This window comes from Brassica oleracea, chromosome C1 (assembly GCF_000695525.1).
Source record: "Brassica oleracea var. oleracea cultivar TO1000 chromosome C1, BOL, whole genome shotgun sequence".
In the NCBI taxonomy this organism is placed as follows: domain Eukaryota; kingdom Viridiplantae; phylum Streptophyta; class Magnoliopsida; order Brassicales; family Brassicaceae; genus Brassica; species Brassica oleracea.
The window spans coordinates 28,283,105-28,310,787 of record NC_027748.1 but is presented as its reverse complement, the minus strand read 5'-3'; the positions used below and the strand labels follow the sequence as shown (position 1 = coordinate 28,310,787).

Here is a 27,683-nt window from a genome sequence, read left to right as displayed (position 1 = left end):
CTCCCCAAACGGGGGTGTTGGACCGGATGCACCGACCAACTCGCCCGTTCGGTGAGTTGAATCGAGCAAGCCGTCAAACTCGCCGAAAGGGCCAGTTGGACCGAACATGCAGTCCAACTCGCCCATTCGGCGAGTTGGATCAATCAGCATGCCTTCGTCCCGTCCTCGTAGCTCCCCCCTTTGGGATTAGATCAAACCTGCTCTTGTTTCATCTCGATTGGAGTCACCGTTGGAACTTTATGATTTAAAAACTGCAAGAACTCATTCTCTCGAATAAACATTTGGATTGATCGTATAAAACGGCAACGGTTAGCTGAACACCTCGAAATGCCTACGCTATACGAGAAATTTGAATGTTCTTCGGAATCGATGTTGTTTCAAAAGAGCTCTTTTTACAAAATCGTAAAAACGCCTAAGTCGGAAAATGGCCCGAAAGGGCTCAAAACGCGGCTAAGAGCCCACTTACGATTTTATACGAAATCAAGCTCAGTCGTTATGACTGTTTATCTTTTGTTATGCAGGAGAAGATAAATGTCAAGTTCGGAGGATAAATGTGAAGTTTCCGAAGATAAATACAAAGATCGAAGAAAAATGGAATATTTCCGCGAAGTGATAAACTCGACCGAGGGCAGAAAGGGAAAGAGCAAACCGCCTCTAGAGGAGTATATAAGGATGTCGAGGTCGAAGATGCAGAGGGACGAAACTTTCCTACTCATGACAATTATTTTTACTCATAGAACTCTCTGCACTTAGAAACTTTAGGCATTATTCTCGACATGTTCTGTTTCTATGACTAGCACTCGATTACTAGACGAACTCGCAAAGGCTGTTCGATCTCTTGTTCTACTCTTTCAATCGAACTAGGTTCGGCTGGATCCTCGAAAGGGGTACGTAGGCAGCCTTTCATACGATTTTTCGTATCTTTTCTGTCTTCTGTTATCGAGCTGCGACTCAACTAGTTTTAAGGGTTTAGGTTGCTCGAACTAGGTAATTTGCTGACAGCTCTTGCGGCCGAAGCTTTTATAATCTCTTGTAATGATCACAACGCTCTTACGCGTATTCGAAATAAGATCTACCTTTTCTATAAATTTGTTTTGTTATCTTTTCATATTTTTCGCATTTATTTGGTCACTTGTCCTTCGCTCTCGCAGAGAATCCAGGACCTCAGGGAAAGTTAGGCTTGCTTGACTTTCCTCCGATTACGGAAATCGACAGTGTGAATTTCGGTACCCACATTTTGGCGCTAGAAGGAGGGGTGGTACGGATGATATCTCATGAGTTTTATAAGTTTTAGATTCATATTTTAGCTTATTATGATCATTTTAGGTTGCATTTAGGTCTTTGTGTTGTATTTGCATACTCATTTGCATATCATAGGGGTTGGAATGCTTATTTGGAAGTTTGGGGCGAAATTCAAGGGCTAAGCTGTACACTATGGAAGTCTGGGGTCAAATATGAAGTTATCCAAAGTTCAGGGACCAAGGTTGCAGTTTCAGAATATTCCCTTGGGTTAGATCGCACAATCAAAAGCTTTGGGGTTGACTCGGGTGGACCTTTCTGCACATTTGATAGTTTTGGGGTCAAAAAGTTAAATATCCAAACGTCTAAGGGCCAGATGTGCAAAAAGGGCAAAGATCACCATTGGAGCTCTCAAGCTTCACGATCTGAAGATGTCCACGACGATGGAGCTCGGCGAGGAGTGAATTGACGACGAGGATGACTCCGACGAGGTATTCCGGCGGCGCAGCCTCGGGATTGGTTGAAGATCGCTCCTGAGCTCGAGGTTCATCAATGGCTGTTGAGAAAGCTTGGTCACGTTTGTCTAAACTTGTAAAAGCTTGAATCTTTTGATAATCTAAGGAAATACTTCATCTTATATCTGTGTTTCTCTTACTCATTAACATGATTAGCCTTGATCCTTACATGGGTTTAAGGTTTCTCAGGGAGATTAGTGAGTAGTGACCTTGTGATTCATGGGTTAGATAGATTAGGGGGATTATGTGGATATTTAGGATGTTTATTGCTTGATTAACAATGTTTTATGCTTGCTAAGTGTTCTTAATGCTAGATTAGACTTGATCACTCTCATCTAGACCTTAAGCTATTTTACGCCCGGAAGGTGTTTGTTAAAATGCTTGAATGAACTTAGCATTGTCTTTTACATATTTGGCCAACGGCAGTTGATGTCCAAGATGTTTAAGTGGTTAGTAGACTTGTGATTTATGCATGCTTGAATGTGTTAGCCAACGGGAGTTGATGTTTGATGCATGACTAGCATAGGGATTATTATCACGGTAGTGGATTAATCTATTTTGAATGAGATCTAGACCTATAGACTTGTGGATTGTTTTGTTTGAACATCCTAGATTGAACCTTGATCACCTTATATCAATTATCCTTGCCCATGGATCCATCCTTAGTATTTGATTGAATTCTTGCACTTATTTCTTGATTGGATTTGAGATCACCTTGTTTATATTTCTAGGATATTAGCTTGTTACAAATCATCTATCTTCTTGTTTGCTTAGATTAAGGAAGCTTGTGTATTCTTGGTGTTATAGATCACTAGTTCCTTGTGGATTCGATCCTAAAATGCTACAATGACATACTATTCGATTGTGGTATTGTTGGCACATTAGGTTAATTGGTGTGTGCTTAAACGCTTAATCAACGGATTACTCTAATTCATATCCGCAAAACGCTTGATCAAAAAGATGTCTGGAAATACGAAACATCGCAGTTCGCAACAACGCTGGTAAAACAACTCCAGCAGCCACTGCGCCTATGGCCAACGCTTACGCCACAGTTTTTGAGAAAATCAAAAACCTAGTCGCGACTTTTCGCCACAGGAAGAGCAACGAAACGAGCTCGCGATTTCCACCCCGGAAGATTTGGCTCATTACCGAGCTAAAGAAGTCTCAACGCATAAGGGTTTCACCGAAAGAAGTTGTCCATAAACTTTTCGGAAAAATAAAACATGCTCTCCTCAAAACCACGGAAAAACCCTAGGTTAATCGAGGAAAAAGGGAGCACAGCAAATCGGGTACATAACTCACCGCTGTTCTTCTTCCGAATATCTTTTGGAAAAACCCTAAATTAATCGCGGAAAAAGGAAGCACAGCAAATCGGGTACATAACTCACCGCTGTTCTTCTTCCGAATATCTTTTGGAAAAACCCTAAATTAATCGCGGAAAAAGGAAGCACAGCAAATCGGGTACATAACTCACCGCTGTTCTTCTTCCGAATATCTTTTGGAAAAACCCTAAATTAATCGCGGAAAAAGGAAGCACAGCAAATCGGGTACATAACTCACCGCTGTTCTTCTTCCGAATATCTTTTGGAAAAACCCTAAATTAATCGAGGAAAAAGGGAGCACAGCAAATCGGGTACATAACTCACCGCTGTTCTTCTTCCGAATATCTTTTGGAAAAACCCTAAATTAATCGCGGAAAAAGGAAGCACAGCAAATCGGGTACATAACTCACCGTTGTACTTCTTCCAAATATCTTTCTTAAGAACCCTAGATTACTCGCGGAAAAAGGAAGCACAACAAATTGGTTACACAAACCCCCATAGTTGTACCTCTTCCAAATAACTTTCGTAAAATTAAGCTTAACAACATTTTATGATACAGCTTTCCTAAAACTAAACTAATGATATTTTGCGGAATAACTTTCATAAAATTAAAGTTCGACAACATTTTCCGCAACAGCTTTCGTAAAATTAAACTCAACAAAGTTTAATGGAACATCGTTCGCAAAGTGAAACAAGTCAATATGTTACGATACGACATTCGTAGAATAAAATTGACATCATTTACGAAACGACCGCATCAACGTACCATCAAAATTCGAGTTGGACCCGTCCAGCTCGCCGAATGGGCGAGTTGGACCGAACGAGTCGTCTAACTCGCCCAATTGGCGAGTTGAACAGTTGGACAAGCCCCTTGGGGTTCCTACTTTTCGTTCTCTTTTGAATTCCAATAGAAACGCTTTTGGTTTCATCTCAATCGAAGTTTCTGTTGAGATTTTACGATATAACAAGTTGGACGCACAACATCCAGCTCGCAATCAGGCGATTTGGATTTACTCCCTCCAACTCGCCTCATGGAGAATTGGACCAGCCCTCAAAGGCTCCTCCTTTGCGTTATTTTTTGAATCCCGATCGAAACGCTTTTCGTTTCGTCTCAATCAGAGTTTCCATTGAGATTTTACGACGAAAACAAGTAAGACTCGCTTAAACTCCTTGGCTTGCTTCTACTCGCCCTCTTGGGCATCCAACTCGCCCTCTTGAGAATCCTACTCGCTCTTACCTCCATATTTACGTTCTCCTTCGAATCTCGATCAAAATGTCTTTTGTTTCGTTTCGATTGGAGTAACCATTGGAACTTTAAGACAAAAACCGCAAAGACTTGTTTTCTCATATGAATTCAAATTGATCGTATAAAACAGCAACGGTTAACTTAACACCTTAGCTGCCTCAACTATACGAGTAATATGAACCTTTTTACAAAAATTGACGTCGTATCAAAGGAGAAGATAAAAGTCAAGTTCGGAAGATAATTGTCAAGTTTCAAAGGATAAACACCAATATCGAAAAGGGCGTACAGGCACGAGAAGAGGAAGGGGAAATGAGCAAGCAAAACGGAGAAGAGGTAAACCCGAATCTTCGAGAGAACTAAGGTATGTCCGACTTGAAATTGATGAAATCAGACTTGGAATTTTCGTAGGAAAGTACTAAGAAATAAAAACGCTTTTGAGACTACCATAGAACTTCAGGGAACATAAAACCTAGGTGGATAGTCTAGCAAACTAAGTCTTAGGCGTTTTGTCCTGTCTCGGTATATTGTTCCATGACTGTTCAGGCAGATCTTGCAAACCGATCTAAACTCTCTGAAAATTGAGAAGCGATCGCCACGCATATTCAGATCACTTCCTAAAGAAATAAAGAACTAGAGACACAAACTTCGTCTTAAAACTGATTTGTTTCTAGCGATTTTCTTAAAACCGACATATTCCGAATCGTCAACCTGGAAATAACCAAATCACAGTCCCAGCGTCGTCTTTAAATCGTCCCGGATTGTCGATCATTCCAATCCTCAAAAGATGAAACGTACACAACCCTTCAAAGTATCGGTTCAACCGTTTTCTTTCGTAAAACAAAAGGGGAGTAGGTACATATACTATACTCATATACTCCCAAACTTCAAAAACTTTTGCCTCGTCATAAAAAAATCCTCTTTCGTCAAGGCAAAACTCTCGCAGCAATAGGGAGAAAAACATTTTGGCAGTACGATGCCTCACTAAAATCGTCCCAAAAAAAGCAAACGACAATCTAAAATTCGTCTAAACGCTAGCAACATATCCAGACGATCATGAACATAATCTCAAAGACTATACAGCATTTGTCGTCCCAATCATGCGTATAGAATAACATGTACCAATGTCAAACTGAAACTCGACGATTAGCCAAAGTCTTGAAGCCCTTTCCGGCTTAATAAAGCCAGTTTCGTATAAATAATTTTTTGAGAAATCTTCAAGCATCAAATCATTTCTTTCAGTTTCCGTTGAACCAAGTGAGTCACGGAAACGCATCGAAAACATTTGCGACGAAGAAAACTCGAGAATAAAAGTAGCAGTGAGCATATTAAATGGAACACTTTTTTCCCGATCATTGGCTAGATCTACTGCTGGTTGACCAATTCGTTCCAGAAACGAATATGTCATGAGAATCCTCTCAAAAGCCTATGAAAAATGTTATGCGACTAGATCGTTTCGAAGAAAACTTCGGTAACACTCCATGAGTAACTCCAAGAAACTTTCACCAAAGATCGAAATCAAAGCAGAAACGTTTCTCGTAAAACCCGCAGAAACAACGCTACTTTGAAATGTGTATACATATCACCGATTTACAACCTTCGTAAAACCGGCCGCCCATTACTTACGCAAAAAATCCTTCGTACAATCAGAACAAGTCATACGAAGAAACTTTCAAAAGTAAACATAACAGGTTTTACGAAGAAGTATTTTTCGTATAGCAAATACAAAGCTGTAAGATCCGACTTTGGATGATCAATCTAAACTTTATCTCTTTGCATTACGATCTAATAGATCTGATTTTTAGCCCTGCGGCTTGCTGGCTTCTGCTTTTCGTTCTCCTCGGTCACATCCAAGCAGGCAATCATCCCGCAACTGACTCCGCACTGGTTAGACTTCGTCTTCCTCAGACAAAAACGAACTAATTTTCATAAGACTATAGGTAACATTATACGAAAAATTTATCGTAAAACTGAAACCTAAAGCGGAGAATCGTTTTTACGCCATCTTAACATGGATAACCCCGGCAAATTTGGCCTATCAATCTCGACAAGCGCTCTTTCGTCCTCGGTCAATTACGCCTTCCACTGAAAGTCTGAACCAGAATTTGGCATCCCCATTAAGGACAATCGTAAACTAACATGACCTTAATGTTAACACGAAAGTAACATGGTCTAATCCTTGACCTACAATGTCCTTGGCTATCTGAGTGAACACTTCCTTCACGCCAAGCCAAAGTATTTGAGCAACCATCGCTCCATCACTTAACGGCTAAACGGCAATCTGCGATTTGTCAAAAACGTCATATGACTATTAAGAGAACAATTATCGTATAATCCATAGTCGGAAATCATATGATAAATTCTTCGTGTCAAAACTCAGTCCTAACAACCAAACGGTTGACGGAAAATCTAAACTTGTCAACAATCGACCAAGTTCAATATGTTCCACAATTCACTTTAATCCCGGTACGTTTTACCCATAACATGCGGCATGTAAAGAAAAATTCGTAACAAAGCTCCTAGAGATATACGAAACATCCTCAAAATGCACGAAACAGATCTCGGAAGGCCAACACTTCACAAAGCATTATGAAGGATAATGATTCTTCCCATGGACAAATTTAAGCGACCCGTCGGTCATAATTCCTTGATCGCAAATCAAACCATTAGCATCCAAACAGCAACAACAGTTTTGGATGCGAACATCTGCAGACAAACCAAAAATGTTTCTCCGACGTAAGGTTAAGACTAAACTCTTGCAACACCGCGAAACATTTTCAAGCCCGCAAACATTTCAACCACGAAACGCGGCATGCAAAAGAAAAACCAATCTTTAGCATTGTGAGACAAAAATGCCTTCCTCGATAAAAACATCTTCTTGGAAGACCAAACAGTCATATGCACTAACATCTTCTCAAATACGTATCCTTCGCGAAGACTCAAAAACTTAATATCTACCGATAGGTTTGTTTCTGATCACAACAAACTCTTAACGTCCAAAACAGACTAAGCCATCTCGTAGAGATAGCTCTCGTACACCCGACACAAGGGTAATAGCGTTATACAAAAAATCCGAAATTTTGGTCAACACTTCCGGGAGACTCAAAATTGTCCTCGAAGAGATGCTCGATTCCTACCATACAAGTCACGTAAGATGAGAACATATCGCGGACTTTAAAGTAGGACGGAATCAGGCCGAAAACAATACGGGAAACATAAGTCGGAGTAGTCATCGCACCCCCTAAAGTCGTGATTAGACCTAGGTCTTGCCCTAAACCCAGCACACTGGTCTCTAACATCTCTAGGAAAAGTATCAAACACCCTGATACGAGATCCCAAAATTTTTCTCTAGGCTAAAATTCGAGTGTCTTCAGAAATTCCGCAAGTTTACGCACTGCGGAAAACTCTCAAAACAGATCAAAGATATAGCAGTTCACCCAGAATTAGATTACAAGGTGACAACTCGCAGTCTTCCCTCTACACTAATATAAAATACCATCGGCAGAAACATGCCTGATAACCTCTACCATAAAGGTCTCACTGGGAAACAGGTCTTAGGAATAGTAACTCCAGGACGAACTACGAAAGGCTTGTTCCTTCGGCAAGTGTACGTAGGCAGCCTTCACAAGGCGGAAATCATATGATAAATTCTTCGTGTCAAAACTCAGTCCTAACAACCAAACGGTTGACGGAAAATCTAAACTTGTCAACAATCGACCAAGTTCAATATGTTCCACAATTCACTTTAATCCCGGTACGTTTTACCCATAACATGCGGCATGTAAAGAAAAATTCGTAACAAAGCTCCTAGAGATATACGAAACATCCTCAAAATGCACGAAACAGATCTCGGAAGGCCAACACTTCACAAAGCATTATGAAGGATAATGATTCTTCCCATGGACAAATTTAAGCGACCCGTCGGTCATAATTCCTTGATCGCAAATCAAACCATTAGCATCCAAACAGCAACAACAGTTTTGGATGCGAACATCTGCAGACAAACCAAAAATGTTTCTCCGACGTAAGGTTAAGACTAAACTCTTGCAACACCGCGAAACATTTTCAAGCCCGCAAACATTTCAACCACGAAACGCGGCATGCAAAAGAAAAACCAATCTTTAGCATTGTGAGACAAAAATGCCTTCCTCGATAAAAACATCTTCTTGGAAGACCAAACAGTCATATGCACTAACATCTTCTCAAATACGTATCCTTCGCGAAGACTCAAAAACTTAATATCTACCGATAGGTTTGTTTCTGATCACAACAAACTCTTAACGTCCAAAACAGACTAAGCCATCTCGTAGAGATAGCTCTCGTACACCCGACACAAGGGTAATAGCGTTATACAAAAAATCCGAAATTTTGGTCAACACTTCCGGGAGACTCAAAATTGTCCTCGAAGAGATGCTCGATTCCTACCATACAAGTCACGTAAGATGAGAACATATCGCGGACTTTAAAGTAGGACGGAATCAGGCCGAAAACAATACGGGAAACATAAGTCGGAGTAGTCATCGCACCCCCTAAAGTCGTGATTAGACCTAGGTCTTGCCCTAAACCCAGCACACTGGTCTCTAACATCTCTAGGAAAAGTATCAAACACCCTGATACGAGATCCCAAAATTTTTCTCTAGGCTAAAATTCGAGTGTCTTCAGAAATTCCGCAAGTTTACGCACTGCGGAAAACTCTCAAAACAGATCAAAGATATAGCAGTTCACCCAGAATTAGATTACAAGGTGACAACTCGCAGTCTTCCCTCTACACTAATATAAAATACCATCGGCAGAAACATGCCTGATAACCTCTACCATAAAGGTCTCACTGGGAAACAGGTCTTAGGAATAGTAACTCCAGGACGAACTACGAAAGGCTTGTTCCTTCGGCAAGTGTACGTAGGCAGCCTTCACAAGGCGCAGTCCTAATCTTATCGCACTCCACTTTTAGTAGAGTGAACAGACCACTTCCAACCGTTAATTCCACCTAACTTACATGACCTGCCTAATCGCTCGCAAGAACATCGCAAAAATTCGGCGAGTTAAGTCCTAATCTTATCGCACTCCACTTTTAGTTCGGCGAGTTGGACCGAACATGCAGTCCAACTTGCCCATTCGGCAAGTTGGATCAATCAGCCTGCCTTTGTCCCGTCCTCGTAGCTTCCCCCTTCGGAATTAGATCGAACGTGCTCTTGTTTTATCTCGATCGGAGTCACCATTGGAACTTTACGATTGAAAAATCACAAGAACTCGTTCTCTCGAATAAACATTCGGATTGATCGTATAAAACGACAACGGTTAGATGAACACCTCTAATTGTCTACGCTATACGAGGAATTTGAATTTTCTTCGGAATTGACGTCGTTTCGAAAGCGCTCTTTTTATAAAATCGTAAAAACGCCTAAGTCAGAAAATGGCCCGAAAGGGCAGAACTGTTTATCTTTTACGATTTTATTCGAAATCAAGCCTAATCGTTATCTTTTATTATGCAGGAGAAGATAAATGTCAAGTTCAGAGGATAAATGTGAAGTTTCCGAAGATAAATACAAGGATCAAAGAAAAATGGAATATTTCCGCGAAGTGATACACTCGAATGAGGGCAGAAAGGGAAAGAGCAAACCGCCTCTAGAGAAGTATATAAGGATGTCGAGGTCGAAATTGCAGAGGGACGCAACTTTCCTACTCATGACAATTCTTTTTACTCTTAGAACTCTCTGCACTTAGAAACTTTAGGCATTATTCTCGACATGTACTGTTTCTATGACTTGCACTCGATTACTAGACGAACTCGCAAAGACAGTTCGATCTCTTGTTCTACTCTTTTAATCGAACTACGTTCGGCTTGAACCTCGAAAGGGGTACGTAGGCAGCCTATCATAAGGTTCAGACCTAAATCAATCAAAACCTTTTTCGTATTTTTTTTTTCTTCTGTTATCGAGCTTCGAGACTCAACTAGGTTTAAGGTTTTAGGTTGCTAAAACTAGGTAATTCGCTGACAGCTCTTGCGGCCGGAGATTTTATAATGTCTTGTAATGATCGCAACGCTCTTACGCGTATTCGAAATAAGATCTATCTTTTCTATATATTCGTTTTGTTATCTTTTCATATTTTCCGCATTTATTGGTCACTTTTCGTTGGCTCTCGCAGAGAATCCGGGACCTCAGGGAAATTTAGGATTTCTTGACTTTCCTCCGATTACAGAAATCGACGGTGTGAATTTCGGTCCAACAAATGTTACACTTTCAATCTTGAAAAACATAAAATTATTTTTCCTAATTGTATCATTCCTTCTACTGCATTATTCAATAAAAATCCACATATTCTTAGCATTTTTGAATATATAATTCGAGTATGTTCCGGGCGATCAACTTCCTAAAAAAACCTTCCTCTGGTAAATCCATACCAATATTTCGCAAAAAACCCTAGCACCTTTTCAGTTGAAGGTGTTCGTGAGCTCATAAAACTCTTGCTTCTCCAAAACTAGGTCTAAATGGTCTTTAGGCAAGTCTGCCTCTAAAATAATACAAAACCCTAGTAATATAGCCTAACAGGCGGCCAGGGACTTAGAATGTAATTACTGAAAATTTTGTGAAACTTGCAATCTTCTAATTTGTCATTAACTCGCGGGTCTACCAGTTATTGTGGGAACCGAAATTCACACCGTCGATTTCCGTTATATTAGGAAAGTTCAGAAAACCCTAATTTCTCAGAGGTCCCGGATATCTGCTAAACCACATGCCAAGCAATCAGAATATGATAATGAAAACGATGAAAATATAAGAAATCATAAAAAGAGAGCAAAAAGAAATCTTATTCTGAATTTGCGTATGAGCGTTTACAACAAGGTTGGAGCCTTGGCTACAAGAGCTGTCGGCGAGTTCCCTAGTTCTAATAACCTAAGACTGCAGAACCTAGTTGAGTCGCAGCTCGAAATAACAAAAACGGAAAGTTGCCTAATTGCTCTAAGTGCTAAGTTGCTCTGGAAATGTTCTCTCTTGTGCCTCTCGCCTAGGACTCCTTATATACTCCCTCCAAGGTCGGTTTGAGCTTTCCTCTTCTACCCTTAAGCCGTCATAACTCGAAAATGGAGATATTACATTTTTCTCGATCTTCATGATTATCTGCGGAAACTTAACATTTATCTGCGGAAATTTGACATTTATCTTTTCTTGCGGACTAAGTATAAACCGCCATTGTGTCTACGGGCTTTTCCTTAAAAAATCGTAATTGGGTTTCTAATCACGATTTGGGCCTTCTTTCGACTCCAAACGTTTATTACGATTTTTATCGATAAAATTAAACTTTCCGCAATTTTTATCGTAAAGTTTAAGTGATAACTCCAATCGATGGGAGTGAGATATGGTATTGTCGTGGCCTATCGAAGATAGTATTAAGGAATTTAGACGAGAATGCACGGATTCATGTCGTGGTGACTTTACTCATTGATTGATGTTCTAGGCAGTCCAGTCATTGAATCGTGACCTGGTCCGTGCGTGGACCGGTCGCAACGTTGCGGCCTGATCCGTGCGGACCGGTCGCAACGTTGTGACCTGGTCCGTGCGTGGACCGGTCGCAACGTTGCGACCTGATCCGGGTGGACCGGTCGCAACGTTGCTACATGGTCTGTATGTGGACCGGTCGCAACGTTGCGACCTGGTCCATATGTGGACCGGTCGCAACAATGTTGCGGCCTGATCCATGCGGACCGGTCACAACGTTGTGACCTGGTCCGTGCGTTGACCGGTCGCAACGTTGCGAACTGGTCCGTGCGTGGACCGGTCGCAACGTTGCGACCTGATCCGGGTGGACTGGTCGCAACGTTGCGACCTGGTCCGTATGTGGATCGGTCGCAACGTTGCGACCTTGTCCATGCTCGGTTCGGTCGCTATGCATTGATCGGTTTGTCCGATGTTCTTGGACAATTGGTGTTTGGTGGCTCGATCGAAGATTTTTAATAACTTCATCGTGAAAATATTTCCGCAAGGGTTTCTTTATGAACATTACATTTCCGAGAAGTGTTTTTACCTGTTTTTAAGGATATTTGGATGTTAACTTCGTTGTGATCGTTTTTTACCCCAGCAGTTATTGCTCGAGTAGCTTTGATCGACACTCGATTAAAGTCCTACCGGCAAGCGTGCATCGGAACGGTTCCAACAGCATTAAATGCAGGAAGAGTATTCATAACACTGTTTCCAAACTTTAATGTTTCACTACAAGACCCAAATCTCTTAAATACACTCAAGGTTCAGCTTCAACTGGTCAGAGCACCTATGCAAGAAAAGAGTGTAGCAGCTACCCTACATCATCAGATCGTCTACCAAATTCAAGATCACGCGCACTTGATCTTGTATTACCCTCATCGAATGAAGCACTATATCTCGAAGTCACATATGCATCCCAAGCACCAAACTCAATACAAATCCCTCGACAAATATCTCGTGAGGAATTACTGTGCCGACTGCCGGAGTCATGGGTAACGAGTTATGAGAAGCTTCATCAAGCTACCCAGTCGCCTATCCAATCATCTGATGTCAGCTTCCATTCTCGAAATGATGGAACAACCGAGATCAGATTCTAGGTACCTCGATCATCATCATTTCGAAAGCATATGTTCACTCAATTTGCGATACAGATTGATGAACGAAGCTTCTACGGTCCAGTAAAGCAACAAATTTCCAAACAAGGTTCTTTTAAAAGAGATGGAACAATAATCTATCCTTTTATGGACGAAGATGGACATTGTTACTTGGATGTTTGCTCATGTACTGCTTGTGAAGAAGAAAACTACGAATCTGATGAAGATATTCGCACACGTCGAAGAAAAAAGAAAGACCCCCTCTACAAAAGATATCTCGGAGGAGATACTTCTGTCTGTCCGCTCGGTGAGGGAAAGTAAGACTTTATTGTCCAATACTCTGACGAGAAGGAAGAGCCAAGACATCAAATCATGATGATAAATCAAGATGAGTTCCCTCCACAAGAAGATTTCATCAGGAGCAACACGCCCATAGCCCAAAGATTCTTTCTCAAGCTATCGACTCTTCTGGTCCCAACCAACTAAGTCAAGCAGACAAAGTCCTCAACTTGCAAACAGAGAATTTGCTCGCTCAAAATCAACTTTTATCAACGATAAATCATAAAGTTGATCAATTAGCGGAAGGATGCAATAAAAGATTAATTGGTCTTCAAAATTCGATCATAGAGATACACGGTCTACTTAACAATCTCCATCAAGAAATGATGACCATGGCAAGACATATGATGGCAGACACAACTCAATTCCGCAACAAAGGAGCAGAAAAGACTAGTCTTAAAAACCAGTTGAAAGATCTCCAAAAGTTCCTAGAAAGTATGATTCATAATCAGCAGCAAGCTAATACATACTTTGATCCCCTTGGAAGCACATCGCCAGGGATGCCGATGTATCAAGGATCCTACTCTCCTGGATTCCTCTTTGGCCATCAGACCCAAAAGACTAGATCTCCATTACCGAGCTTTCTGTCCTCTGGTGAATTCTTTACATCTCACTATGGCTCGACTTCAAACAGCTATCATCCCAAGACGACTCGTTCAAAGCCTCGGCGTCAAATGGAATCAGAATTTCAAGTCTACCCAAATAAGAAACCAACCCATACATCGTCCTCCAGTCACGAGTCTGTTGAAGACAACAAGAAGAAAGGACAAGACATTGGGGTAATCGAATTTTCTATGACCAGCCTGCTCAATAATCTCAGCAAGCCTTCAAAAACATTAGATCAAAAACATCCTCAACCCTCATCTTCTAGCCAAATCGTAAAAATCAGTCACATCTCATATACAAGTTCCACTTACTAGGAGACCGAATCAAACGAGGAATCTCTAACAAGATTATTTGCGATAGGAGAAGGAATCGAACACCCCAAATAAGGAGCCAAGTATCAATGAAGTCTATTCAAGCGATGAAGAAATGAATTATGTGCCTCCTAGACAAGAAACTCCAACTAAGCAATTTGCTTCAAAATTATGGTGTTCACATTCGATGACATTCCCGTTGACAAGTGGAATGACCAACTCGACGAGTTTCATGCATGGATGAATTCAGAAGCCATTACATCTCCTTTACAAATGGTGATCCAGAAATTCACGGCAAGATTATCTGGAGCACTTAAAGAATGGTGGAATTCACTCGGTGAATATAGACAGCAGCAAGTCTATCAAACAACAATACCATTGCTCCTCGGAGAAATTCATAGAGAATTCATTGGTACACCTACACACCAGAAGGAACAACTACAAGAAGAATTCTTCTCAGCAAAGTGTTGTTCGTTAAGAAAGAAAGATCTTGCAAAACACTTCAAAAGAACACGAAGGTACTACGCCCTGAATGGCGTTAACAATCCAAGCCTGAAGCACGTTTACCTCTCCTTCATCGATGACTGTCTTAGTCAACAGACTAAGCTATACATCCCCTATTTATTATTTGAGAAGCATTGCAACATTTTTTTGTAGTCATGTGTCATCACTAGAATGATTCTTAGAATCCTTAGAGAAATAGGTTGGTCCATTTAAATATATAATAAGCTTTTTATTAAACCACAATAAATACATTATTAATGTGATTCATTATTTCCTTAAATAAGATTATGGAATTACCTAATGTGGCTAAAGTATATATGACAATTAATGATTTTGAATAATAAAGATTTGATAAAAATAAGTATGTATTATAATTATATTTGTTTAATTTTAAGCTATTAAAATAAATTAAACAATCATAGTAACTATATAATAAAAATTAAAAAAAATTATTTATATATTATATTTTGAATTTTTAAAAACGAGTATAAATTACTAAAACTGTTAAAAGTTTTACATTCAAATTTTGTGATCTATGATTTAAAACTTTTGTTATGACATGATACAAATAATTGAAAAATAATATAAGTTGAAAGTCTCATTTAATAAGTATCAAAAATAAAAGATATATAAATATATGTATCATTTTAAATTAAACTATATGCCATATAAAAATACATAAATATCGTAATTTTGAAATTTACTTTGAACATTTTTTTGATAAAAAATTTGAAAAAATATTGACAACTTAATTTTTTTAAATATTATAAATTACTTAAACCACTATTCACACACTGAAAATTTTGTTGTCACTAATTTAGACTTTTTGCTATAACATATACAAATGATAAAAAAAAATATGAGCAAAAAGTATCATCTAATAAATATTAATATTAACATATACCTTATATATGTTACTATCATTTAAATTTAATTATATATCATATCAAATAGAAAAAATATTTTTTCGATTTATTAAATTTATTTATATGTTCGCACCAATTTAATTATATAAGTAGTAGATAATGACTTTTTAATTATTCAATATATATTTATTATTTCATAATATGCTATAAACATATAATATATAAAATAATTTTTATATATAATGTTCATTCCACGCAAGGCGCGGGTCTTAACCTAGCCAGAGATAAAGGACAAACAATCGAGGAAGTTTCTGTTGGTCAAATCCAGCAATATGTTTTCAGAACACTGGACAAACTCTGCAAACAGAAGAAATTCTGGATAGAGTTCATGGATAGATCAAAGCAGCTATCAAAAATATGTGCCAGACCAGATCTATCAATCAAATGTTCAAAGTCCAAGAAATCTTGCTCGTGTGATACCCATGAGAAGCGTCGGAAATTCAAAAATCGATTCTCTAAGGGCTCCAACAAATTCAGACGCAGAAGGTTCTTTCGAAAGAAAGGAAGTTTCAAGAAAGCAAAGAAACAAAATGCTTTCTATGCCGAAAAGAAGGACACTTCGCAAATAATTGTCCAAACAAATCCGCGAAGAAGAAAAAATACTTGATCAACTCGATATCTGAAATCGCACCAGATATTGACCTCGAAGGCCACGACCTGGATCATCGCCTGACGAAGATGATGATTGTTGTTTACTCAAGGACATTCTTTGGCGAAGTGTCCTTCTTTTCGGCATAGAAAGCATTTTGAGACGGAATGCATGTGTTTATTTAAATGTTTAGAATTTGAGATTTAGAGTTTCGTTTTGAATCCTCTAAGGAAATTTGATACAAAAATTATTCTTTTTGTTTATTTAAATGGTATATTTGAGGTTTATCTCTAAAATAATGGAGAACATGCACTAAATTATTCTCATTTTTTTATTTTAAGAAGCAATTAATGTTGATTTCTACTCGTATTACTTTATTTGATTGACGTAATTCTAGAAACAATTTTGTAGCATTTACTAATTTATTAATCGATCATTTGGTATGTATCAAATTTTGTAAAGAAGAAACATTTAGTTCTTATATGGTAGATTTGAATTTTTTCCATGAACTAAATTATATAATGAATGTTACACTTTCTATCTTGAAAAACATAAAATTATTTTTCCTAATTGTATCATTCTATCTACTGCCTTATTCAATAAAAATCCACATATTCTTAGCATTTATGAATATATAATTATATTTCTGTTCACTATAAAACTCTTTTTGAGGATGAAAACCGATTTTGGTACTATATATAGCAAATTTTATTTTCTAGCTAGTGAACATATCAAGACACAAACAAGTTTATACAACAAGACCAGTTCAATATTTATAGTTACTTTTTAGCGACAAGAAGACTGAGTGTATGGAGAACTGAAACGAGGAACACAAACACAAAACAACTTTTTGTATTCATAATGAAACTAAAGTACACACAACATAGGCATAAACTTGGGGGCAAAGCAATGATATGTTTTGCCCTTGATATTTTATTGGGAAGCAAAAGAAGCTTGAGCATAAACAAACAGACATGTCACCTATTAAACACAAATGTTACACATGGTGATTGCATGAGTCTCATTTCCCTGAACAACGCCATTAACGACTGGAGGACTCCCGTATTTGGTTTTGCAACATTTAAAGCAATCAGCATTTGTACCTAACGCATTTTTCCGCATAAATACATTTTTCCCACCAAAACCGCAAAAACACACTTTTTCGCCAAAATGCATTTTTCCGCAAAAACGCATTTTCCAACCATAAACGCAAACACGCGTTTGCGTTTTCCGGCCAAAAATTAAAAAAAAAAGCGTTTTCCTGCCAAAAACGGAAAAATGTGTTTTCCCGCTAAAAATGGTGCCAAAAATGGAAAACACAAATTTTCTCGCAAAAAATGGAAACACGTGTTTTCCCTCCAAAAACGGAAAAACTTATTTTCCCATCAAAAACGCAAACACGTCCTTTCCCGTAAAAAACGCAAAACACATTTTTCGTTAAATTCGCAAAATCAAATTTCTCCTAAAACTGAAAAATTATATTTCCCTCCAAAACTATTTTATATTTTAGATAATTAAAAAAATTAATTGTGAAACAAAAATAATATATGATTAAATCAATACAATGGTATTTTGATTAAATCAAAACAAGAGTATTTTGATTAGTTCAAAACGAGGGTATTTTGATTAAATCAAAACAAAGGTATATTCGTATTTTGTTTACTAAACTTATCTAGATGAAAATGAAAATAAAGAAACGAACTAAGTCCATTTAGATGATTCATTTAGATGAACCATCTAGATATACAAACAAACAATCCCATAAAATCTAGATAGATCATATGGATGGATCATATAAGTGGATCATCTGGATGGAAATGACAGATGGTGAAACAAACAGCCCCAAAATCGATTGCAATAGTAAGCAGAGAGATATTGAGTTCATATCTGGGGGCAGCAATGATAATGGAGATAAGAACTTAGTGAAACGATAAATATCGCGAGTCGGGGAAGACAGTACAAATGGAAACGCAAGTCTAAACTAAAGTTACAAAAACGTGGATCGGTCAATAAAATGTGTTCTCACCTTTTTATGTTACTTAGAAGAATAACTCTGTATCGTTTCCTCTGTCTTTAGGCGGTTCGAACTACACGTTTTATGTTTATAATATTTATCTTGTATTCATGTTTCCATTTTAGCATTCTTGCTGAGTTTAATGTTATTCTATTTAGAGTTCTGAGTTTTCTGATTTGGGAGATTTCATGGGCTTTAGGATAATGGCATGGCTCAAATTCCTTATATCTACTATTTTAAAATTTTCAATCACATTAAACATATAATAATAAAAAAAAGTTCTTATATTTTGAAAATTTTAAAATGACTATAACTAAAATTGTTAAAGATTTCATGTGAGCAATGGTTTAACTATTTTTGTTATAAAAAAAATACAAGTGATCATAAAATTAGATGAATTTAATAGATATTCTGATTAGATACATATATATATACGTGTGAGTTTTATATCATTTAAATTAAACTATATATCATATAAAAATACACAAAGATGTTAATTTATAAATTTGCATTGAAAAAGTAAAGACCTTAATATTTTAATTTCAAAATTTGCAGTAAATTTTTAGAAAGGATTATTAATTACTAAAAGTATTAAAAATCTCACACTGAATTTTTTTGTGATCAATAGTTTAATTTTTTTATAACAAATATAAAGTTAATAAAATCATGTGTATAAAGCCTCAACTGATAAATATCCGTATTAAAATATACTATATATCTATGGTAATGTCATTTAAATTTAATTATATACCATACAAGTACATAAAATGGTTATTTTAATTTATTTAACAGTAAAATTATTGTAAATAAACAAGAATGATTTTTTTATTTATATATGCTTACTCCAATTTAGTTATATGCATAATAATTACTCGATTCTCAATTATTAAATATATTTATTATATCATAATATGTAAATGAACACAAAATAAATAATATTTTAAAAATAATTTATATACCTAATGTTTTTTCCGTGAAAGGCGCGGACTTATCCTAGTTGAATTATTATGAGTGGCTCATTTCTCTTAGCCGGTTTAAGCATCAGCATGGTTCTGCTTCCAATGATGGTTCATTTTGTAACGAAGACCCAAAAAATCCAAGGAATCTAAAGCGGGTTTATGACTTTGACTGGTTCACTTAATTTACTAAACCGAAATATACTGATTCAGTTACAATGGTCTTACTAGGGTTATAGAAATTAAGGATCTATAGTATCTCCTATTGAAAAAGAAAAAGTATGGGTTGTACGAAGACTGGGGCTATACGAAGAGCGGTTGTATGCCGTAAAACGGATTATTGGGGTTGAAAAGAATGTCCTTAACTGTAATCCTGAAGTTACGGTATCAGATCTGAGTATTACGAAATTACAAGCTTGCGCTTGGAAAATCAACGCTCCCAGAAGATGCGCTACCTAATATGGCAAATGGCCTCGGGTTATTTGGCAGTGACAGGAAACTTATCATGTAGCCATATGCGATGCGACAATCACTATCCGTAATGTGGAAAAGATGACGAAACAGTCAATCATGTAATTTCTGAATGCCCACCTACTTTACGAAAATGGTGGAGTCGAGGCCAAGGCCCATTTTCGTAAAGTAGGTGGGCATTCAAAAATTGCATGATTGACTGTTTCGTCTGGAGAAAGAATGAAATAGACAATCCGGAACTAGACATAGATCCACATCCATGGATCATCTGGTATCTTTGGAAATCTAGGAATGATAAGCTGTTCAAAGGAATCAATCGGGACCCGATGGAGCTAATTAGACATCCTCAAAGCGAATGTTATGCTTGATTTGATGCAAACTCAAAACCCGACGATGATGTACGGCTACCACACCAGGCAGAATACACAGGCCTTATGCTCGAAGAGTATCTGTTTTGTAAATGGATCTTGGACTACAGAATCACAATATAGTGGATACGGTTAGGCATGGCTAGATGAAGTGGGAGATAAACAACTCATGGGGTTGAGAAACAAGGAGAGACGATTGTCCCCTTTACACTCAGATTTGGTCAATGGAGAATATGATTCAACATGCACCATGCCAGCATTTCGGGATGCAAGGAGCTAATTTTGATGATCAAGGATCCGACAGAATGGCCAGACTTTTCAACAGAACTATCATTGCTAGCATTTCTTCAAGAACGCTTCCAAGACTTCAAGATCATTCACGTTCCAAGGGCACAAAATAGGAAAGTTGACTTCCTACCCAGGACTGCGCGAGCATTTTACAAGAGTTTAGTTTTTATTGTTTGTTCTATTCAGGTCTGGATTTCCATACCACCTCTGGTTTGATTGGTAGAACAGCCGTTCGATGTCAAAAAGAAAAAAAAAATGGAATGTAAAATTCAAAACCTTTAGATTGAAATCATGTTCTTTAAAGAAAAAGGTAATATAAAAAGCAACGTTTATATGTAGAAAAGTGGCTTCTGAGTTTTGAATGAATAATGACTAGAATAATTTTTCTTAATATTTTTTCCTCTTCTGATAAAAAAATCTATAAACTTTCAAACTTGTGTAAAAGGGATTACACTTTCTTGCCACAGGAAAAGTATTACACTTTCACTGCTTGTGACCTAAATGAAAATCCAAATAGAATTATAAATTTCAACTTGGTAAAATAATGCTACCGTTTAAAAGAACTTTTTCAATGTAATTTCTAAATCGGTGATTAATCTAGAGAGGGAGAGAAATCCACATCGAGATAGAGAGGCAAAACGCACAGCGAAACTCTAAAATAGATAAGTCGATACGTAATTTGTCTGATATCACTTAGACTATTTCCAATTACTCAATTTTTTTAAATAGAATAAATAGATAATAGAACTGACTTATACTCTAATGATACAATATTTTAAAGAAAAAAATAGAGTGATAAACAAAAATAAATAAACTATTGTATTTATATAGTAAACTCATTTTTTAATATATTACAGAATTAAAAATAAAGTACCACTAAAACATATTTAGTCTATATTCTATTTATGTGTGAATTATAAAGTATATTTTAAAGTGAAAAATAGAATATCATTGGAGATTTTCTTAAAATACTGGCTACAAATCTTGTTTGGTAAAACTTAGTCTGTTATTTAAACTAGTTAGGAAAGTACGAATAAATCTTTTCAGGATAAAATAATAAAAACATTTTTTGCATCAATTTAGCATTAAAACAAAACAAAATAGTATATTTTCATAAAATATCATTACAACCATAATTATCCAAAGATATAACAAGCGAACAGAAGAAAAAAGAAAACCGTTTTTCTATATAATCTTAATTTTCCTGACATCAGTATACCAAAATTACAATTTTCCACAAAAAATAAAACACACAAATGAATTACAGAGATTATTTTTTGGGATATTTATTTGTAATATTAAAAATGAATTACAGAGATAAGGTAAGTGGCATTACGAATTAGACCATCTCCAACCCCACTTCATTTTCTACTTTTTGCTTCATTTTAAAGAAAGTTTTGCTCTAACCCCACTCCATTTCTTGCTTCAAAATGAAGAAGTGAACAGTATTACTTCAAATTTGAAGTTCTATTGTACATATCTTCATTTTTTTAAGATGATTTTTCTAATTGTAAATTGGTCTTTAACTTTTATTTATTCTTAACTTTTGCCAAAATAAACTATATGCTTTAATATAATCCAATTAATTTCTAATTCCAGTTGTTATTTTCATCATACTAATTTAAAATATTAAATATACTTAAAACTTATACTAATAAATAAAATAAAATTACGTAATTAATATAAAAAGTCAAATACATAATTAATAACACCAAACTAAACATATAAACTTATTAATACAACATAAACTAACACTTAATAATCTGGTAAATCATTAACAGAACCACTAAGATCATTAAAATATTTTCCAAATGAAGTAGATGTTTGAAGAGGTTGTTGAGCTTGTTGTTCTTCACTCCTTTCCAACAAAATTCGAGTTTGTTCGGATTGAATGTATGCACGAACTTTAGGATCTTGTATGGAATTCACATCACAAAATAAAATTTTGTTTTCTTCTTTTTGTTTTATCAAAGCATAATTCCTACTTTGAATCTCTAAATGATGTTCTCTTTGTGTGCTTGTCTTCTTTAACTGTTCCAAGAGTTGTTTATTTCCTTCTTCCAAAGTGTTAATAACAAGTGATGTTTGATCATCTTTTTTTTCTTTTAAGTTTAGACTTCTTTACTTCTATTGGCCTTTTAGATGAAGATCCACCAATAATATCTTCTTCGTCATCTAAATTCAAAGAAAATGAGGACAAACCTGGAGATTCCTGTGTAGCAGAATCAGAGGCTGAATTTGTATCTCCGAAACCACAAGAATTTGACACTTTTTTAGCATATGTGTCATTAAACTTTTCTAAATTCTTGATATTATTCCACACATAATCGAATTTCCAACCTCCATTGTATTTTGGATCATCCACAAACATTAATTTAGCTTGCTCAAACTGCATTCCAATTTAAAATAAAAAGACATCAGTACAAAATAAGTAAAATATATATTACAGTAATCATAAAACACTTACAATATCATCATTTGAAGCACCACTTGGACGTCTGCTTTCACATTGTTTGAGACATGCATGCAATTTCTTTGTTGCTTTTTCAATAGTTTGAATTCGACAATGAATGGATTTTTTTGTACGTTCATTCCAACTTGCATTTTTCCCAGCCTCGTAAGCATATGCCACACGAGACCAGAACTGATCGGATGTTTGATAAACACCTGTAATTGGATCTTGGGATATTTCCATATAGACTTGGCATAAGAACTTATCTTCTTCTTGAGTATATCCTGCTGAACGTAACGGCATTTTGTAAAAATCTAAAATAAGTTGTGTATGAAAGAAAGAGAATAGAATGATTCAAAGTTGTGAATGAAAATGTAGAGCATACCACGTAATTTATACATAATAATAAAGACTCTCATATTGCTCAATTGAGCATAACATGATTTGATAATACAATGAAAAAGTATTCAAGGAATCTCACATTTTTTATATATTATTACATGATGTGATAATACAAAGAAAAAGTGGTTCAAAGATTCTCACATTTTTCAATTTACTATGGCATGATTTGATAATGCAATGATAAAGTTATTCAAAGATTCTCACATATTTTATTTTACTATGACATGATTTGATAATGTAATGAAAATTTGATTCAAAGATTCTCACATTTTTCAATATAATATGACATGATTTGATAATTCAATGAAAAGTGATTCCAAATTTTTACATTACCCAAAGTTTCACGAGACAAATAATAATACAAAGAAAAAGCGATTCCGGAAAGTTTTATATATACTAGTAGAAATCAGTTTTAACTTCACACACTCTAAATTTTCTATCTTAAAATGAATTGTAATTTCACAAATTCATTCCATTTGGATGGTTCTTCATCATCTTCAAATGATGATGAAATGTAGAGATGATCAATAATCTCTACCAAGAAGAATTGATGATACAACATGCTATCGCAAATAACAATGTGATAATATAATACCTTCGTAATCAACACAGCAGCCAGGTGATTCATGGACGTTCAGTTTCTGGACGTTCTTTTATCCCCTGCGATCGAGAAAGCGCACATTGTAGATTGTTCAACGACTACTTCTTGGAGAACCCAACTTACAATGATGCCATGTTTCGTAGGAGATATCGTATGTCTCGTCCTTTATTTCTTTGTATCGTTGATGCGGTTGAAAATCATGACAACTACATCAAACAACGAAGGGATATAATCGGTAGACTTGGTTTACCATCTCTTCAAAAAATAACTGTCGTCTTTCGGATGCTAGCTTATGGTTTACCAGCTGATACAACAGACGAATACATAAAAATTGGCGAATCAACAGCAATCAAAAGCATGAAAAGATTTTGTCGAGCTATAGTGGAGATATTCTCAGAGGAGTACTTACGATCACCAACACATGCCGATGTTTCAAGACTTTTGTATATTGGTGAACTACGAGGTTTTCCGGGAATGTTAGGAAGCTTATATTGCATGCATTGGAAGTGGAAAAATTGTCCTACCGCTTGGGGACAATATTCAGGTCGTAGTGGATCACCAACTATAATTCTTGAAGCTGTTGCGGATTATGATCTTTGGATATGGCATGCATATTTTGGGATGCCTGGCAGCAATAACGATATCAATGTGTTGGAACCCTCCTATCTTTTCTCCAATCTCGCTCAAGGTATTGCACCTCATGCTCATTATATTATTCAAGGAAATGAATATAATATGGGGTATTATTTGGCTGATGGAATATATCCAAAATGGTCTACCATAGTCCAAACTATTCACGAGACAAGAGGTTAAAAAAAGCAATATTTTGCTACGCAACAAGAAGCATGTTCTCCAATCACGCTTTGCAATTGTGAAAGGACCGGTTCGTTTTTGGAATAGAGAAGTGATACATGATATCATGACCACTTGTATAATTCTTCATAACATGATAATTGAGGATGAGCGTGATCTCAATGCACCAATTGACGTTGCCAGAGAAGCTTCACCTACAGAGGTTGATATCGAAGAACATGAGAATATTTGTTTTCAAGAATTTCTTGATCGATTTAGAAGAATTAAATATCAAGAAGCTTATTTCGCACTTCGAAACGATTTAATTGATCACTTGTGGAAAAAACATATGTTTGGTACTGCTTTATAAAATCTAATGTTTTTATTTATTTATTTGTGTTTGGTGTAATAATTTTATTATAAGATAATGTTGAACATGTTGGATTATGTAAAAAAAAATAGTTGAGTAAAATTAGTAAAGTGTTGTAAAAGAATGGGAATTCGATCTATCTTATTAATGAACAATAGAGGTTCCTTTTATAAGGATTACAAAGTATAAGTTAAAAAGAAATTATCCAAAACCTAATCCAACAGGAAATAGGAAAACTACTAAACATAGAAAAGGAAAGTTGTAGTCTTGGCCGACTGGGAACTTGGCCGGCTCTCTCTCTCTCCCACGGTTGGGCCTTGACTCGGTCTTGGTTATGGGCCATCCACTTAATGATTTATAACACTCCCCCTTGGATGCCATAACCATATGGGTTTGTATCATGCACAATGTTGCCTCATTAAAACCTTCTAGGAAAACCAAAAACCCAACGTGGGAAAAATGGAAACCGTAGATAGGAAAAAGAGTACAACGCATGAAACTCCCCCTGATGAATGCATCACCGAAGATTCTTCAGCTGGCGCATTCCTATCTGATGAACAAGTTTCTTGAACGTTGAGATTGGCAGAGACTTGGTGAAGAGATCGGCTGAATTGTCACTGGACCGAACTTGAACCACTCGAACTTCCTTTGCCTTCTGCAGATCGTAGGTGAAGAAGAATTTGGGTAAGATATGCTTCGTTCTATCTCCCTTGATGTATCCATCTTTGAGCTAAGCTATGCAGGCTGCATTGTCCTCATAGATGATCGTTGGTTCTTCTTGTCCCACGGCCAAACCACTCTCTACACGGATGTGGCCGGTCATGTTCCTCAACCACACAAGCTCACGGCTTGCTTCATACATTGCTATGATCGCGGCATGATTGGACGATGTGGCCACTAAGGATTGTTTTGTGGACCGCCAACATACTGCAGCCCCACCATATATAAAAACATATCCTGTTTGAGATCTAGCATTATGTGGATCAGATAAGTACCCATCATCTGCATATCCTACCAAGCTCTCTCCTGGCCGGTCGGTATAGAACAAACCGAGATCCTTTGTTCCTTTCAGATATCTGAACAAGTGTTTTATTCCATTCCAGTGCCTTTGACTTGGACAAGAGCTAAATCTTGATAATAGATTCACGGCAAAAGAAATGTCTGGTCTAGTGTGGCTAGCTAAGTACATTAAAGCTCCAATGGCACTTAAGTAAGGCACTTCCGGCCCGAGCACTTCCTCGTCCGGCTTCTTTGGTCCGAATGGACCCTTCTCTAGGTCTAAGGACCTCACGACCATAGGACTCAAAAACGGATGAGCCTGGTCCATATTAAACTTTTTGAGTATCTTTTCTGTATATGCCAACTGATGAACAAGGATTCTATTGTTCACATACTCAAGTTGCAGTCTCAAACAGAACTTAGTTTTTCCTAAGTCTTTCATTTCGAATTCTCTCTTTAGACATTCGACTGTTTGGGAAATCTCTACAGGGGTTCCTATTATGTTCAGGTCGTCCACATAAACCGACATGATTACAAAGCCCTTGTTGTCGAATTTATTTATAAAAATACATGGACTTATTGGATCGTTCTTATACCCCTCTTTCACTAGGTACTCTGATAATCTATTGTACCACATTCGACCTGATTGTTTCAAACCATATAAGGCTTTATTCAGCTTAATACAATGTTGTTCTCGAGAACCTTTCTTATCTTTGAGCTCAATACCCTCTGTAACTCTCATATAGATTTTATTATCCAGTGGACCATATAAATATGCAGTCACTACAACCATTAGGCGTAAATCAAGTTTTTCTTTTACGGCCAGACTGATTAAAAATCGCAATGTAGTTGCGTCCACCACAGGGGAGTAAGTCTCCTCATAATCTAATCCTGGTCTCTGTGAGAATCCTTGTGCAGCAAGCCGTGCTTTATATCTCACTACTTCTCCTTTCTCATTTTTTTTCCTCACAAAGACCCATTTGTATCCCACTGGTTTGACATCTCTTGGTGTCACGGTTATAGGGCCAAAAATGCCTCTTTTCCTTAATGATTCTAACTCCACGTTTATAGCTTCTTTCCATTTGATCCAATCTGATCTTTGCATGCATTCATATATGGACGTGGGTTCTAGATCCTCATCTATTTCCATGATCTCAAGTGCTACTTTATATGCAAATATATCATCGACGTCGATATCTTTTCTGTTCCATTTCGTTCCAGACATTATATAGTTTATAGAGATCTCTTGATTGTCCGGCCCTGGTGTCCCATGAAGTTTGGCGTCCCGAACCCCATCATTGGGAACGGTCGGATCAGTTGGTGTGGCCGGCCCACTTGGCTCGACCATTCTGGTCGGCTCGGCCGGTCCATCAATGTCCTGGACAGTTTCCTTGATGCTCTCGGATCCAGCACCTCTCTTGGACTTCCGAGGCTGTTTATCTTTGGAACCAATAGGTCTACCATGTTCGAGACGTTGTTTAGACTCTGTAGCCACTTGACCTTGTCCATTCTGGACGTCTATATGTATAGGTGCATTACAAACCGGTATATATCACTTTGTCACTCGATTTGGGTCAGGAAATGTATCTGGAAGTTGATTAGCTAGCTTTTGAAGATATATAATCTTTTGGACTTCCATATCAGATTCTTTAGTCCGAGGATCTTGCCAAGATATTGATGGTCGAGACCATTCTATTTCTTTGCTCAACCGGCTGTTATCTCCCCCTAAGGTCGGATATGCGGACTCATCAAACTGTAAGTCTGCGTATCTGGCCTTAAACAAATCACCGGTTGTTGGCTC

General features: G+C 37.0%; 1 protein-coding gene and 1 pseudogene across 1 annotated transcript in view; both read right to left on the bottom strand.

The window, feature by feature from the left end:
• LOC106336608 overlaps window positions 1-16,286 on the bottom strand; it is a 31,943-nt gene extending 15,657 nt beyond the window's left edge. The window contains exon 1 of the mRNA XM_013775490.1: window positions 16,223-16,286. Within this exon, the coding sequence (XP_013630944.1) occupies window positions 16,223-16,286 (64 nt within the window). The remainder of the gene's footprint in view (window positions 1-16,222) is intronic.
• Window positions 16,287-22,021: 5,735 nt separating this feature from the next.
• Window positions 22,022-22,961, bottom strand: LOC106336603 (annotated as a pseudogene).
• Window positions 22,962-27,683: the final 4,722 nt, after the last annotated feature.